General features: G+C 38.5%; 1 protein-coding gene across 2 annotated transcripts in view; it reads right to left on the bottom strand.

Moving 5' to 3' along the window:
- The window catches only part of LOC108975360 (zinc finger protein 704), a 287,817-nt gene that overhangs the window by 74,369 nt on the left and 197,490 nt on the right, over positions 1 to 15,958 (bottom strand). For both annotated transcript variants that reach the window (XM_018943784.1, XM_018943786.1), the window contains exons 3-4: positions 6,649 to 6,776; positions 6,291 to 6,508 (exon numbers count right to left, since the gene is read on the bottom strand). In XM_018943784.1, coding sequence (XP_018799329.1) covers positions 6,291 to 6,508; positions 6,649 to 6,776 — 346 coding nt within the window. The remainder of the gene's footprint in view (positions 1 to 6,290; positions 6,509 to 6,648; positions 6,777 to 15,958) is intronic.

Raw genomic sequence — 15,958 nt, 5'->3', positions numbered from 1 at the left:
ATTTTTAAATTCATACCGAAATTGTAATAAAGAATAAAATATTTTTGTTTCAAATAAAGATTTCAAAATTGTAAAGAAATAATATTAAAACTATGCAAACATTAATATTTTTTATTTTCAAATTAATTAAATTTAACAAAAACAAACTTATCAATAAACCTATGTATCTAAACAGCAGTTCTTTATATATAAACATGCATAAATATAAAGATCAAATTTTATTAAAGATTTTTATTGATTATTAATAACAGCAAATAATTTGAAACTTTTTCAATTCACAGTCGAGCGCTAATTAAAGACATTGCTATATTTAAATAATTTGTTATTAAAAAAAAATACTTCTGCGAAAAATTAAATTTCAGAAGCTCGTAATTTAGTAGATGTGTTTTTCAATGAAAGTAATAATTTTAATAAATATTTTTCAAATATTTTAATATTCGAAGACTTTTTTGAATTTTAAATAATTTTGATATGTTCACTAATTAAGCTGTGTGTGTCTTCTTATACATATATATATATATATGTACATTTCGTTCATCTCAACTAAATATATTTTACCAGCAAATTCTGTGCTGAGTTCGTTTGAGCAGCTGTCAGCGACTGCATATTTCAAATTTCGCACGCTTGCCACCAAATGCTTTACATACAGCCGTTTACCGTTGGTCAAAGCGAAAACCTACAAAGTGGCAACGTCATAAAACCAGATGTGTTAATGTCGGATACCATTCGCGCCCGGTCATAACTGCGAAGTATGCATTGCAACAGCAAAAGCAGCAAATGCTTGACACAGTTTCGTTTTGTTTTCGTGTAATTATGAGTTTTTACAAATATGCTGCTATGTTATTGTGGTTGTTGCAATTTTGTGGCACAATTTCGTTTACTATAATTGCAAAACGCAAGTGGCCTCATAATAGAAAATAAAGTAGCCGAACAGCAAATGGCACAAATAATAGCCATTAAAGTTTTCGCGGTTGCACTTTTGCAGTGCGCAATAAAGTAATCAATCCAGGCACTCATCAGCAGAACACATAGCCATACAAACAACCACATTTGCGGCGGCGCGATAGTCGACCAGTTGCAAAATATGGCACAGAGGAAGCAGAAAGATACAAAATCACAAAGAAGCGCCTCAGGTTAGATGGCAGTTGTTATGGCATAGGCGCTCGCAACAGCAGGCGGGCTGAGAGCTAGAAGTACTTAGCTGCATTCCATAAGTACTACTATAATATAAATATATATGTGTGATGTGCAAAGTTGAAAGGCTTAGCTTGACAACGTCCCCGCACCCCTGCAGCTGAGAAGTGAAAAATGCAATGCGCCCGTAACACACGTGCAAATTCAAATTGCAAGTCACTCGAAACGCCTGAAAGCTAAACGGAAATCGTACCATCCCATCAGTAGTGACAACAAAGCCAAAGCCTTGTGCACGGACATGAGTCACCAGGCAACATCGCAGTTAGGAAAAAATATTTTTCCACAGCTGAATTGTATTAAAATGTCATAACAACACATTTCGCTGGCTGGGCTGGCGGGCCGGCAATGGCGAGGGCGGTGGATGCAGCGCTAACCGCATGAAACAAACGAGCACTTCCTACACTTCAGCTGCATTTACTGGGCAATACTTCAATTTTTCGCTGAGCAGCGGTAAGGGCGCGCAAGTAGTAGATCGGTAGCCCTTGAGAGCGCATGTGGCGTATGAGCAACTTCTTGCCTTCAATACTCTTTTAAGTAATCGTGGGTGTGTTTAGACATTGATTCAGCATATTGGCTTGCAATGAAAGCAGGAAAATCGAAATATGCCTGCCACTAATTGCTCTGGAAGGCAAGCTAGCCAAATTAAAGAAATTCATTAAAGCAGCAAGAGTCATGCACCTGCAATGGATCGCCACTTATTTCTTTTTTTTGTTTTTGAAAATTACTACTTTTAACTTATTCGCGCTAATTTTTTGTTTATGTGTGTATGGAAATCGATTCCACGAAAGCGTCCAAGTCATAGTTGACAAATTGCCACCACAACGCTTTCGTGCGATCAACAGCGCAATGGCTCTAAAGCTTTCAAAGTGGATTTTTCATACATGGCATTCATCATGTTTGCTCTTTTTGTTGTTGCACTTTTTAAGTTAATTGCATAATCAGATCGCATTGAAGCATCAAAGGTGCCGCTGTGCAATTTTATTGCTGTTGTTGCTTTATTGCATTTCAAATAGTAATCGCTCGCTCGCTCGCTCTTTTTTAACGATTCCGACGCGCAAAGCTACATGCTAAATAGTAATACAAAAAATATAAGTTTAATTGCGCGCATAGGCCTTGTTTTTCTTAAATAACACGTCACAGTAAGCCCACTAATTGGTAACTAACACTGTAACGACAAATGAAAGACTTCTCACAGTTTAATAAGTGATTTTATGAAATTTGCTGGTTCAGCTACAAAGTATATACTTCATTGTAACGATTTTCTATCACCAAGAAGCAATTATTTTTCTGTCTATAAAATAAGTTTTCACTTTGCAAACTTTTTTCTTCAAACTTTAGTTACCATTTACACACATCGACAGTTACATATTTATAGAACTTATTGTATTAGAGACTTTGGATTATTATAGTAAGCCTAAGAAATACCGGAGGAAAAAATATTCCTTCAGCTGAGAATATCATACATGGCATGCAATTTTGCTGCGGTGTCTAAAAGCTCGTAATTAATGCTGCGAATTTCTAAACTAATGGTATGATTCGAGTCTAAATAGGTAGACTTTTCACAGCAAAACGCAAAGCCAGTTTTATTGTGTAACATTACTGTTTGCTGACTAGCCTATACTTAGGGTACACAATTCTATATGGTTAGCTGACAAAACCCTAAGTATATATACCTTAATCACTATACAAATACATATAGACGTAGTCTGCTCTTATGCCCATGTGTGCGGCCACAAAGTTCAATTGTTAGACCTAGAGCGGCATAGCTAGCCACCTTGGCGCTGTAACTGCTGGAAAATTGCACTGAAAAAAAATTATAAATAGTATACTTTTTGGTGATATTAAAATTACTTTTCTGGGTAATGAATACATCTTAAAATTTATTTTTTTATAATAAAATTGGAAAAAATTACCTTTTTTGACGATACTAAAGGTATCTAGATGTGTATAAGAGACAGAATTGTATTATTATTTTACAAATAATAAAAAAAAAAATATAAAAAAAATTACTAATATTGTTTTTAGATGCTCCTAAATGGTTTATAATAAATAATATGCAATATTGAAGAAGTATTTTTTTAATTTTTAAAAAGTACATACATATGTACATTTAAAATAAATAATTATTGAATCATAGCATACTTTTCCAATTTAGTTATAAAAAGAAATATAATTTGTATGTATTTTTATTAATTATTATCCAGCTAATTTTATTATTGCTTTTTTTTTAATTTTTTATGGCTAAATATATTACTCATCTGAAAAGGTAAAGCATATTTACTAAATATTTACATACATACTACTTATTTATATAAAATACAACTTCATTTGACAATCAATGATAAAACTGGAGGTGCTTATACTGATTGTGAGAGGGAAAGGGGAAGTGTTTTTTACCTTTCAAATATTTACCTTTACATATTAACGCATATATTGATATATATAAATATATGTACATATACACATCCACCTATACGAAGAGCAAAGACACAAAGAAACTTGTTGGCAAAGTATTTAAAGCTCGACGAAAAAAGTCTCGTGGAATCGCTTCTTCGCCAACTACCAGTTGATAGAAGCGTGTTTCTAAGCAAAATAAATAAGCAAACGCAGCTGGAAAGTGCCAAAAGGCAAACGAAAGAGAAACAAACCATATGAGTATAAACAAATGGCTCGGCTTATCAAATACACACACACACACAAGCACACAGAAGCAGTTGTAGTAACTGTAATTGGACGTGACTTACAGTGTGGAATTGATAAATTTGAGGGAAAAACAAAAACTCACAAAATCTATTAAAAATGGAGTAATAAAAATTACCAAGAAAAAAGCAACAAAAATAAGTTTTCAAGGCTGCTCATTTAGTGTTAGTGACAATGAAATTGTTGTTGGTAGTTTGGCGTTTGTTAAGTTTTAAGTAAATACACGTGCCAAGAAAAAATAAAAGAAACAAATGCAAACATTGCTAGCAAGAGCCAAATACAGTATGTATGTATTTAGATTATTTAATAATGTAAGTATGTATGTATGTATATATGTGTAGACACTTGTAACGGAAAGTATATAAAGATAGCTACTTACATACACACATAGGTATTTGTATATTAAGTTTGTCACGACGTTTGTAGCACCAAAAGAAAACGTCGAAACACCCTATACAACACATCCGTCTGTATAAATGATCAGCATGACGAGCTTAGTCAAGTTAGTCCGGCTGTCTGTCTGTATACATGCGAACTAGTTCCTCAGTTTATGAGATATCCATATGAAATTCGCACACGCAATTTTCTTTTCAAGCAGCTGCTTGGAGGAACTACCCATATCGGACCACTATAGCATCCAAAATGAACGATGGGAATCAAGTATTTGTATCGAAAACCTTCCCATATGGGGAGATATATTCACAATATTTGGTACGGGTTATTGTCTAAGGAAAAAATGCAGTCTTCAAGTCTCCAAAGAAATTGTTCCGTTCGGATTGCTACAGCATATAGCTGCCAAACAAACTGACAGATCAAAATCAATTTCTTGTAAGGAAACTTAGGTATTTGTGAATGGTGTTATAGCTTCGGTGCGACCGAAGTTTTTTGAATTTTTGCATTTTATCTAATTTTTTATTAATAAATTTTCAGCATTATTTTTTGAACTTTTGATACGTTACGCACATCTATTTAAGCATACATACATTATTTTCTCATTGTTTTTGTGCTTTTTGGGACATGTATACACATACATATTTACTTATAACACAGCTTTTGTACATATGTATGTAAGTATGGAAGCAAAACTGAATTATGCTTTGTCGGGTTGGGCCTCAAACCGGATGAGGTAAATATGCACAAGGGCGCACGAACTCATATCGCCATACATAAACACTTAAGCAGGCATAAATACATTGGTATACATGTAGACATATACATGAGTCTGTAATTTGGAAGTCCAACCAGTTCTTGGGACTGCGCTGTTTCTTCTTTCACTATCGCATAGCCACCTTCGACACAAGCCAGTAGCTTCCGTAGCATAGAAAGGGCACTTCAAAGCTACTAATTTGACCACTAAAATTATTTTTTCCAACTCTAGCTAAGTACGGTCTAAGCAATGAACGTTAAATATAGTAATTTTCTGGCCTTGTAAAGCTTCCAAGCATTTATGCGAGAGTATTCGCCTCTCATGTGTAACTTTCACCTTCAAATTTTCCGAAAACCGTTACGACTGCTTTCGGTCTCACCAGTGAATTCGGTCACTCTAATCTGTGCTGTGTTGCGTATAGCGGATGTTACGCATTCGCGGCGTATAAAACCTGCCACTTTGAAGGGCGGCAACAATCACAACAACAACAGTGCACCAAATTATGAACAATTAGTTGCAGTAGTGCTCTTGGTGTGCCACCTTGGGAGCATGTCATGCTCGGCTGGCGCTATGGGCGTATACGCAACGTAAGTGCGCCAGATGCCAGCCAAAGGCCTGGTTGTTGCTCATACGCATTGGCGGTTGCAAAAGTTGCGACTTTAAATGCACGCTTTAATTAGTTGATGATTGAGCAATAGCGATACCCGAGTATTTATGTGAGTGTGCCTGTGTGCTTTGGAGGGCGGCTGGTTGCAGCGATTGCCTTCATGCTCACGCACCAAAGACGATTTATTATCACGTGGGCCATCAAAGTTGATGCATTTACCTTGCCTAATCGCTGTGTAAAAGCGAGAGCAGCATCAGAAATAACGACACAAGGAAAATGTGGTAATTCATGTGCGCCACATTTGAAAAAGGCATATACTCGTACATATGTCTGTTAGTCATTAAATGCTCCAATTGCACCACAAAAAATTTGCCGACAGCATAAATGTCTAAGTTTGCACGAGTTTGTGTGTGTGAGCAGTGGCGCATGCAAAAATTTGGCACTTTGACACACAAGCGCTTCGTACGCAATACGGTCTAGTCAATCAAATCGCAAGCAATTTGGGTCAACAGACGGCGGTCGACAATGAAATTTTCGACACATGCGTCTAACTGCCTGCCACAAATGCTATTGCAGGCGGCCGAGCCCGAGCCCGAGCCCGAAAGCGTATTTCTAATGTTATTTTGGCAATGTTGTACTCACCCTCTTTTTGCGTGGCGCCTCCTCCTTGAAGTCTACGACGATGCCCTCGTCCGAGGTGGATACTGATGTTGTGCGTATGCGTGTGCTCGGATCGTTGAGCATGGCGCTCGTATTGAGGCCGGCATGGCCATCGTCGCTGAGCGGAGGCGATGAGCTGCCCGAACTCCACGAGCTGCCCGATGACGACGAACTGCCCGGACTGGAGCCATACCATTTCTCTGAAGTTTGTTGAAGTATGCCAAATATAAAAAAAAAACAAGAAAAACAAATAGCTCGTAAGTAAAGTGCGTGTTAGAGTGTGTGTAACAGAAAAGGAATAGTTGTACGATTTGGTGATTGCAATAAAGCTTCTGCTGACCTGCATTTTTGGGCGAATGGGAGAGTTTCATTAAAATCATCGCTGCTTGACACTCCTCCATTTCCTCCTTGTCGCCGCACTGTCCGCTGAAGCAGTCGTGTGTGTATGGCTGTGGACGTTTGCGTGAGCTGCAAGTAAAAAGGAAGGTGATGCAAGGCTTAGAATGATGTCACAAGTCAAATACATACATAAATATATGTTTATAGATGACACAAATTAAATAGAAATAGAAATATATAAAGAGCGGCTGCTTATAGAAATATATAGCCAGTTATATATTATATATAGTCATTGTAATTCTAATAATTTAGCTAATAAAAATCTTCTGAGTACATATTTGTGTGCATATTCATGTTTTTTTCACCCTTTTACATTGAATATTACGTAATATGTGTAGTCACGTGATTTCACGCGATATGCTTTTATAAGAACAACAAGTAATATCTTGAATCCGCACAGACATGTTGATATACATACTTATGTATATATAAATACGTGTGAATATCTGTTGTAAATCGATACATGTGTGTATGTATACACATATTCGCGAAAAATATGTTGGCTGGTGTTTAGAAAATTAAAATATATACATACGTACTTATATATTTAGCGTTGATTTTTGGTAAACCTAATCAATACTGTTAATGACCAGTCACAGATACACAGATACACATATGCATATGCATGCGCATACATATACATACGTACAATAATATGAGCTGAATCGCAGCAGCACTTTCTCATGCTCGTCATCGCCGCCGCTGTCACTAAGTGCCACTCATCATAAGTGGGAGTGCGTAACATTTTTTCAGTTGTTTATGCTATTTGATTTTCATACATTTCTATACTCTGGCAACTCTTTTTAGAAAAATATTTCCGAAATGTCGTGCAAACGCTAAGGTGAGGGAAGTATATGTATCCAATTAATGTGGTATTTAAATATGTAACCCTCTTTTTGACCTTCGTTCTTCATTGTTTTTTTTAACAAATTTAAATTTCTAAATTTTTCTGAAAATAAAAAATTTAATTTTTAACACAAAACAGAAATGATCGTTAACATTGTTTTATCCTATTTGCATGCCACCTCTGTATACATACATCTGTATGTGTGCGTCGAGCAACGCAGAAATTTCAATGTCGTGCCAACAATAACAAAGCAAATGAGTAATAAAATATATTAATTAATATCCGAGATGAATAACCGTGAATCACAAAGGTGCGTTTATGCTGCGCCTACGCAACGCTTGGCGGCAGAAAAGCAAAACTGAGTAAATGCTGTATATGTATACTTCCATTTACCTACTTACATAAATACCTTGAATATAAGAAAAGAAAAAACAAAATGAATAACTCTTCAACAAATTGGCGAGAAAAATCGCTCAAAAGATCGATTGCTTGTTGCTTCGTAGTTTTATTTTTATTATTTATGGTGGTTGAGTTAATTTTTAAACAAGCAAAATCGTTAGCTTCGATTGCAACGAAGCCATATTACTCTTCATAGGTGCACTCTTATAGCACAAAGGGTACAAAAATATCTCTAACTTTAGTTTTATAAAAATAACTTTTTAAATGAAGTAATTTCCATACAAGAATTGTACCCGATCTGAAGAGGTTCTTCGGGGATTGTTTGACATCTTGGATAATATGTGAAAAAAATTCGTAAAAAAAAACTTATAAAGTGAAAAGATTTTTCACATAAGAATTAGTAATAAATGGTGTAACATATGCGATTTTGTTTTATTTTTAGGCGCAATAAAAGAACCTTTGTTTCGCCATTTTTCTGCTCACTAACTTTGGGCTAGCGAGTGGGCTTTGATGCAATGAAGTATGCGGACCATGAAGTAGCCAGCAGACTTTACCAATATATCTTGAAGTATTTGAGAAGAGGGATTTTTGTACATACAAAATCAAATATTTTGTTGAGAGGGACTAGCCAAAGCTCTCAAAAAATAATTGAAAGTTAGACATGACTACCTCGACGCTACATTTGTTATGACAGCAACGCTAACCAACAAACCAACAAACATTCACCAACTCCAAAAAAAAAAAAAAAACAAAAAAAAAAAATGATAATAACTACCACAATAATTATATTGTATTTAACGTTTTTCTTTTTAAATTCGTTTCATTGCGAATTTCACTCCGGTTAAAGCCAGCCGAAACGCACAACCACATATACAAGTATGTGCACACACAGCCGAAGTCATGACTGCATAATACAACGCAATTGTTTGGTTAAAGTATTTCACTTTGTTTCTTTCGTAAGACGTAGGCTGGTATGTGCACCCCCGCTACTTTTCAAGGCGCTCACTGACCTTGCGCAATAATTTTGTTTTGAGTCATTTTGGGCACTAAAAATAATTATCGCCGCGGCATACAAACCTCAAAGCGGCTGAGCGGAAAGCCATTTGCGTTGAAGGAGTGCGTAGGTGAATGTTTGGAGTGTGTGTGTGTGAGTACGCATGTATGATTGTGTGCCAGTGTTTGCGGTGCGCCGCTGTTGGGTGGGGTTAGTGGGCTGCGCAAGGCATGACGAGTTGTTGGTCATGCCAGTGACAAAATATGTTTGCTTGAGCAGATGATTGTGCGCAACGCGTCGCGGTTGTTTGCGCTGTTTGTGGTTGAGAGTGGTACAGGCGGATGTGGCGGCGCGCCATGTATGGGAATGGGAGGCGCGCAATGGTACGTCAGCGCACGTGATGGGAGGTGGCAGCGCATGTTGTTGTTGTGATGTTTCGGAGCAGACGGTTTATTTTTAAATGCAACTCAATGAGTCAGAGAAAACAATTAGTTATGAATTAGAAAAGGTTCGTAATATTACTTGCCATTAAGCTTTCGCAAGCTTTTCTTGCCTTTCTTCGAAGTAATGCTATTTGTAGTGGCTGATTGCATTATTTATTAAAACGAGGTTGGAGTTTGATTCAGTTTCAATGAATGACTACTGCGTTAGGGTGAAATACAATGAAACAATATTTAAAATGTTCACAAAAAAATCTTTAATTTCATTTAGGCTTTCGTTATTTAAGTTTATGTAATGATCTGATAGTATCATTATAACGGAATGAAAGTCCTAGAGTAGAATGGAAACTTTCTTACCGTTAAGTGGATCGCAAATGTTTTCTTCTTGATGTCTCAATTGAGTTATCTAACGGAATTTATTGAAGAGATAAGAGTGACTGGTTGTCGACTGTGATTTTTTTTTTTATTTTATTTTATGGGCAGGTACTAAGTGAGTGGCATGTCAAGAAAACGCCTTATTTATCACTAATTTAATTGTTGTTTTGTTAGAGCTTAAAAGCTTCACTAAATTATCTACCTAAAAGCAGGCAGCACACGTCGTAGATTTCAAAAATTACAACGCACAGGCAAAACCACTCCACTGCTTTGCGGCTCTTATAATCTATAGATTTTTTCTCTTTTAAGCACCTGGGCCGTGCAACCCAGCATTGGCCAGGAGAATGTCAAACTAAGAGGCGGGTTGCTAGTTAAACACTTCTTGGGCGTTAAACTCCATATAAAAAAATACATGTGTGTGTGTCGCTCTTTCGTACTTCAAGCTGACTTTATCAACGCCGTTCACCGGCTGAGCCGGGTTCCTACTCTAGCTGGTGGTAATAAAATTTTATGTTTCGCTACCAAGTTTTACTGTTGACTCTTTTAGCACTCGAACACACTTCCCCGTCGCTAATTTACGGGCATTTCGTGCATGCCGCAGCGTATTTGCTTCGTTGTCGATGGCTTCGTCATTACTTGCGTCGTGAGATGTTGCTGAACATATTACAAAAACGAAGGATGCTGTTGTTGTTGCAGCATGGAAGTTGTCCTGCTGTAGAAGTTAGCTTGGAGCCGCCACCAAACTCATCGCGCTTAGCAGCTTGGCGATTTTACCACAACCGTTTCGTGGCCCGCAGCGTTTGTCTTCGCACAGGGACATTGGCTGCATTATTGTGGTCACTAAGGTACCGCTAGAGCTGACGATAGTTATGGCTTAATGTCGACAATATTTTCATTTGTGCTTGTTTTTTTAGTGGCACATTGACGGCAACTGCGCATTGAGTGTATTTGTGGTACTGTCAGTCAATGTGTGAGTGTGTGTGTGTAGTTGTCTGTTTATCGAAGCACATTTTCGTAACTTCTTCGCATCTTCTGCGAGTGTTGAGCAGGATCTGAACCATTTCAAGTGAGAATTTATGCCGATTTTATAGCTTTACTTATTTATTATAGAGATATACATACCTATGTACATATATAAGTATATACCTTTAGATACCTTTGACTTTACTATGCAGCAAATATTAGCAGCTCGATTAGCAGAAATTTCACATTCACTTGAGTCATCGATTCAATTAACTACATTGAGCCGCAAACTCGAGTTTAACATTTTGGGTTTGTGAGAAACCGAATCGGTGCTTAGGACGCATTTAAAGAACAGTTTTCGCATGATAAACTCCATGTTTATTAGTAGCGCTCATTACTAAACACCAAGCAACAAACAACAAATAAACACGTGTTTTAGTTTTTGAGTTTAGGAGCCGCAGCTATGTGGGGTTTACAGTTGCATTTAATTTTTTTATGATAATATACGCGAGCTATACTTGCAAGGCTTATTACCAAACCCTAAGAATGCCCAATAAACACGAGTTTAAGGGCTTTAATTAGTTATCAAGTATCAAAGTGTTTTTCTGCAACCTTACTCATACTTGTGCCACATTTTTGCTATTTCATATCTTTATATGAGCAGTTCATAACGGCATGCTGCCCACAAAAGTGTTTGCTCTAATGCCACCAAAAACAGTTTTGAGGTCCACTTGACGTATCGCAACTGCAACTTGCTGCTGTTGGCCATTGAGCCTCTTGCTGCTGTCGCTCATGCAATAAATGCCGTTATTTTGGGAATGTAAGGCGCAATTACGGCATAGTGCCCGCCTGCCGCAGAGACATATACATACGTTTGCAAAAGTCAATCGGCAGACAGAAGTCGCAGAGTGAATTCGAGTTGCGCTGCAGTGACTGTAGCCATTTGTTGCAAGAATTGCTTTGGCCATTGTTTTAAGTTGTTGCCGGTGATGGTGGCACCGCTTGCCGCAACACATGCGCTACCTTTTAATGTTTCATTTTTATTTTTGCTTTTGGTTTGTTGTTGCAGTGGCATGGCTGCAATTCGTGGCACCGAGACTGGGGTGCCACGGTGCCACGGTGCACGGCTGCTGTTAGTGTGGCTGTTTGTCAGCTGCTGGCTGCCTGATGATTGACGGGTGCGGGCGGCGGCTGCCAACGGAGTGCCCCAATGCTGGCGGCTGGTGGCTGGTGGCTGGTGGCTGGCGTTGGGCTTGAAATGTGATATGTGTGCGCCATTCGCTTTGCGTTTTCGTTTCGAGTACGAGTTGTATACGTCTAATTTTCAGCTAAGTCTTGCACATATCTTATGCCGTTATTGATGTTATGCCTATTGCAGAAGTAAACTTTGATTTCCGCAAACCCGTTACTCACCGCTGGCGAGTCGGCCGGCCATTCGGCGACCACATGCCACAGCGATCATTTGATTGGGTTTAGATGTATGCGCTCGCCGTTGTTGTTGCTATCATTGGCGTGGTGTGCCACAATTACGTTGGGTTGTTGTTGCAGCTTTTGAAAATTGCCAGCTGAACTCGCTACATTTGCACCGCATGTTGCACATTGACGCGCTGTTTATTACTGCAATTATTGGCGAAACGCGGGAAGCGCTGCCGCATACATGCATGTAGATGTGTGCGTGTGTGGATACAATTGCCGAATGCGGACATGGGGCACGCAAAATAAACGCGCAAGAAAGTGTGGCAGCAAATGCAGTCAATTTTGTATTGTTTTCACGCGACTCCTGCATTTCGGTATTATTTGCGCGCTGGCGTGCTGACATTTCGGCGGCAACCAACTGCGCTGGGTGAGTGTCGTGTTTGTGTTGCCTCGAATAGCCGGCAGTGCCCTCTTGCGGCAGGACGTCATGCTGAGCGGGCGTGTGTGCGCGTCCACTCACCCATTTCCGCGCTTGATCAATGCATGCGTGCGCTGAACGTGCAACAAGCGGCGCATGGCCAGTCGTGCTGATCACGGCAATAATTGTTGCCAACTTATGGCCAATTGTTGCGCCGTGATTGATTTGCGCTGATTTTCCTGTTTTTATTTTGCCACACAAATATTATCTGATACTCATGTCTTGCGGTGCTTGCTGCCACAACTGAAAGGTGTTGGCAACACAAATTGCGCGTTGCTGTGTACGTGTGCGGCTACAAGTGTGTGCGCATTGTAATTCCATAGGCAATAATTTGATAATATCAATTGCATTTGGCATTTTAATTGAATTCGGGTGCAGCGAATGGTTGCATGTGTGTCATGATAATTTGTTGCAATTGCGCCTATGGAAGTGGCTTGTTTCGCGCTATTGGTGGGCATATGAACGCAATGAGTGCGGTCTAACTGTCCATATAGCTTGGCACATGTGGGGCATGCAACGCGTTCGCTGCGCTTTCATCTAAGTGTGTTGTCAAAAGGGCGCCAAATTTGAGTTTTCGCAATGCAGCTCAGTGAACTTCAGCAACAATTATCGATTGAGTCACTGCAATTGCTGCACCAATAATAGCCAAACCACCAAAACATGAGCTGCAATGCGCGCATTGTTGGCAGACACCGCAATTATGGACATTTCGGTGGCAAATGACAAAGCAAGATTTTTCATGTTCCCAATGTTGCACGTGGCCCGTGGTGCACTCGTGGCAAGCGCCTGGCATGCTTTCGGCATTGCTGTTGCATTTATATCTCGAGTTGGCAACTTAATTGCGCTACAAAAGTTTATTTAACATAAACCAAAGAACAACAACACAAAACCAATGGCGGTTAAGGTATCTTTCAATTGCTGGGCTGACAGTTGTTGTAGCAACGAATTCACTGGACAGCCGCAGCCGGGGCACCACCAGCGAAATGCGCATTAAAAAGTGGTCGCGTAAATTTCTAACAACAAACAGCAACAAATACCATAAAATAAAGCTAGATTCAGCGAAAAGCGAGTGAAACCCAAAATAAATCAATAGGTGTGTGGGGCTTTTGTGCATAATAAATGAAAGCAACAACAATAATGAAACTGAAAAATAATTTAAATCTAAATGCGCGTCCAAAAAAGAAACAGACTTTCACTTTTAAATTGACGTCTCCCCGGCAGACGCGGCGACGTGCTAATTTAGTCGAAACACTTTCGGTTTCTGTTTCGGTTTCACTTTTTACGTGTCTACTTGCGTAGCATGAAAATGCGGCAGTATCTTCTCTATAGTAAGCGATTTGTGTTGTATTTTGGATGAGTATTACCACCTTGTGAAACTAACGGTTAGTACTATCTATTAAGTATTTACACTATGCACTAGGCAGAACGAGAGAAACACTGTTAACGGTTTTTTGAGGGCTGCATTATGATCTAAACCTTCGTATGGGCAAAAAATAGTAAGACTTTTTAACTTAAATTTCGCAAGAAAACCCAATCGTCGAAATATCTTTTTTAAATTGGTATAACTCTCTCAGTTTTAGAGATAACGATCTGAAATTTTGCACAACTTATTTTCTCTTCAAGAAGCTCCTCATTTGTTGGATCCGCCAATACTCGATCTGACCAATCAAAATCAAGTTATTGCATGCAATATATATTTTGTATTTGCGAAGGCTATTCTAGCTTCGGTGCAACCGAAATTAACGTGCTTTTGTTTTCAGCAGTTTTTTGGTAGAGGAATCCCTTGTTTCGCTTTCGTATGCAACCAAATTCCATAAATGAGATCTGGTTGTGAAGTTTAGATTAAAAGTCCAAAGCTATCTCACCTTAAAGCTAAACTATTGTTTTTGATAACAATTGTGAATTCAAAATGCGATTTGTGCAAAGAAACTACTGGCAATGTTGACTCGGAACTCCGGTACAATGTCAATGCAAAAGCACGCAAAGAAAAATAGGCAATCAAGTTTATTTGTTTGCATCTTATTTTGTATGGATTTACTCTAACTTTTGCTTCCGGATAATATGACACGATCACGTCTGTTAAAGCGTGCTTTTCGTAAATTATCTTAACCACAGTTATGCGTATTTCCGCATGCTTTAACCTTCGGTCTCAATCAAAATCTGCTTTGCAAGTGGATAACTAAGAGATTGTGTTGCCGTATCAAAAATTTAGTTTTGCAATTAATCACTTAGATACTTGCGGGCGCTTACATGACTAATTGGGGCGTAATTATAAAAATACTAATTTTTCAGCGTGTGTGTTATTGAAGATATAGGCGGCTTTTCAGCTTATTTTATTAAACATATTTTAATCAATAAATGAAGTGATTGCAATCAATTTCTATATTATGTTTACATGATTATTATTATTTTTTATTTATTTTTTTTTTTTTGAAAGAGTTGTCATTCATGTTAACAATTTCTTATCGCTCATAATATAACACAGGAAACTCGTTTGACATTAACAGTATATTCAAATATTTGTATATATGTTTATGCATATATGCGGCTATAAAAATATTTTAAATATCTTTCAGTGTCTTTGACGGCGACCACGCAAGAAAAGCGGAAATGTTGCCGCAGCGAAATGGCAAATATTGATTATCTCAGCTGTCAACGTGCAACAGAAACACATATTGACATGCCTACATCCGCCTATGCCGTTTCATACGTATGTGTGCGAGTGTATGCAAGTACTGTTATACCGCCTCTGCGGAAGTCGCGCACTTGCTTGTCGCGCCGGCGGAAATGTCTGTGCCACAGGAATGCAAGGCAGGAGTTGGCGGCTGCAATCAAGTTGAACTCCATTTGTCACCGGTTGTTGTTGCTGTTGTGCTTCGCAGTCTTGCGCTCTAGTTTTGGCTGGTGCATACGTGTGTTAAAATTCTCGCGGGCCAAATATTGATTTAACCCACTTTGCAAATTTACTTATCAGTCGCCAGCGAGCGATTTGCCGCTGTTACGCATACATTCACACAAATGTGATTATATATGTATGTATGTGCGCACGCAAAATATTTGCTTGTTGTCACTTGTCATGTGTGGCCGTTGTGTGCGATCGCCAGTGTTGCATGCGGCAAGCTAGTGAGTCCGACACTGCAAAAGGGAACTATTTGTTACACTTGTTGTTGGTCGCAGTTGACGTTAAACACGCCGGTGTAAATATTTATTTTCGTGAAAATAATGCTAGGCCATTGGATATATGTATGTATGTAAATTAATGTATTGTTATGGATGTATGTATTATATGAGCACCATATTGTCTTTGCCGGTGTGCGTTGTTGAAAGCGTTAATTTGGA

The sequence above is a fragment of the Bactrocera latifrons genome, unplaced genomic scaffold (assembly GCF_001853355.1).
Source record: "Bactrocera latifrons isolate USDA-ARS-PBARC rearing strain unplaced genomic scaffold, ASM185335v1 scaffold_64, whole genome shotgun sequence".
Lineage (NCBI taxonomy): Eukaryota > Metazoa > Arthropoda > Insecta > Diptera > Tephritidae > Bactrocera > Bactrocera latifrons.
The sequence above is the reverse complement of the archived record's forward strand: the minus strand, read 5'-3'. Positions and strand labels throughout refer to the sequence as shown.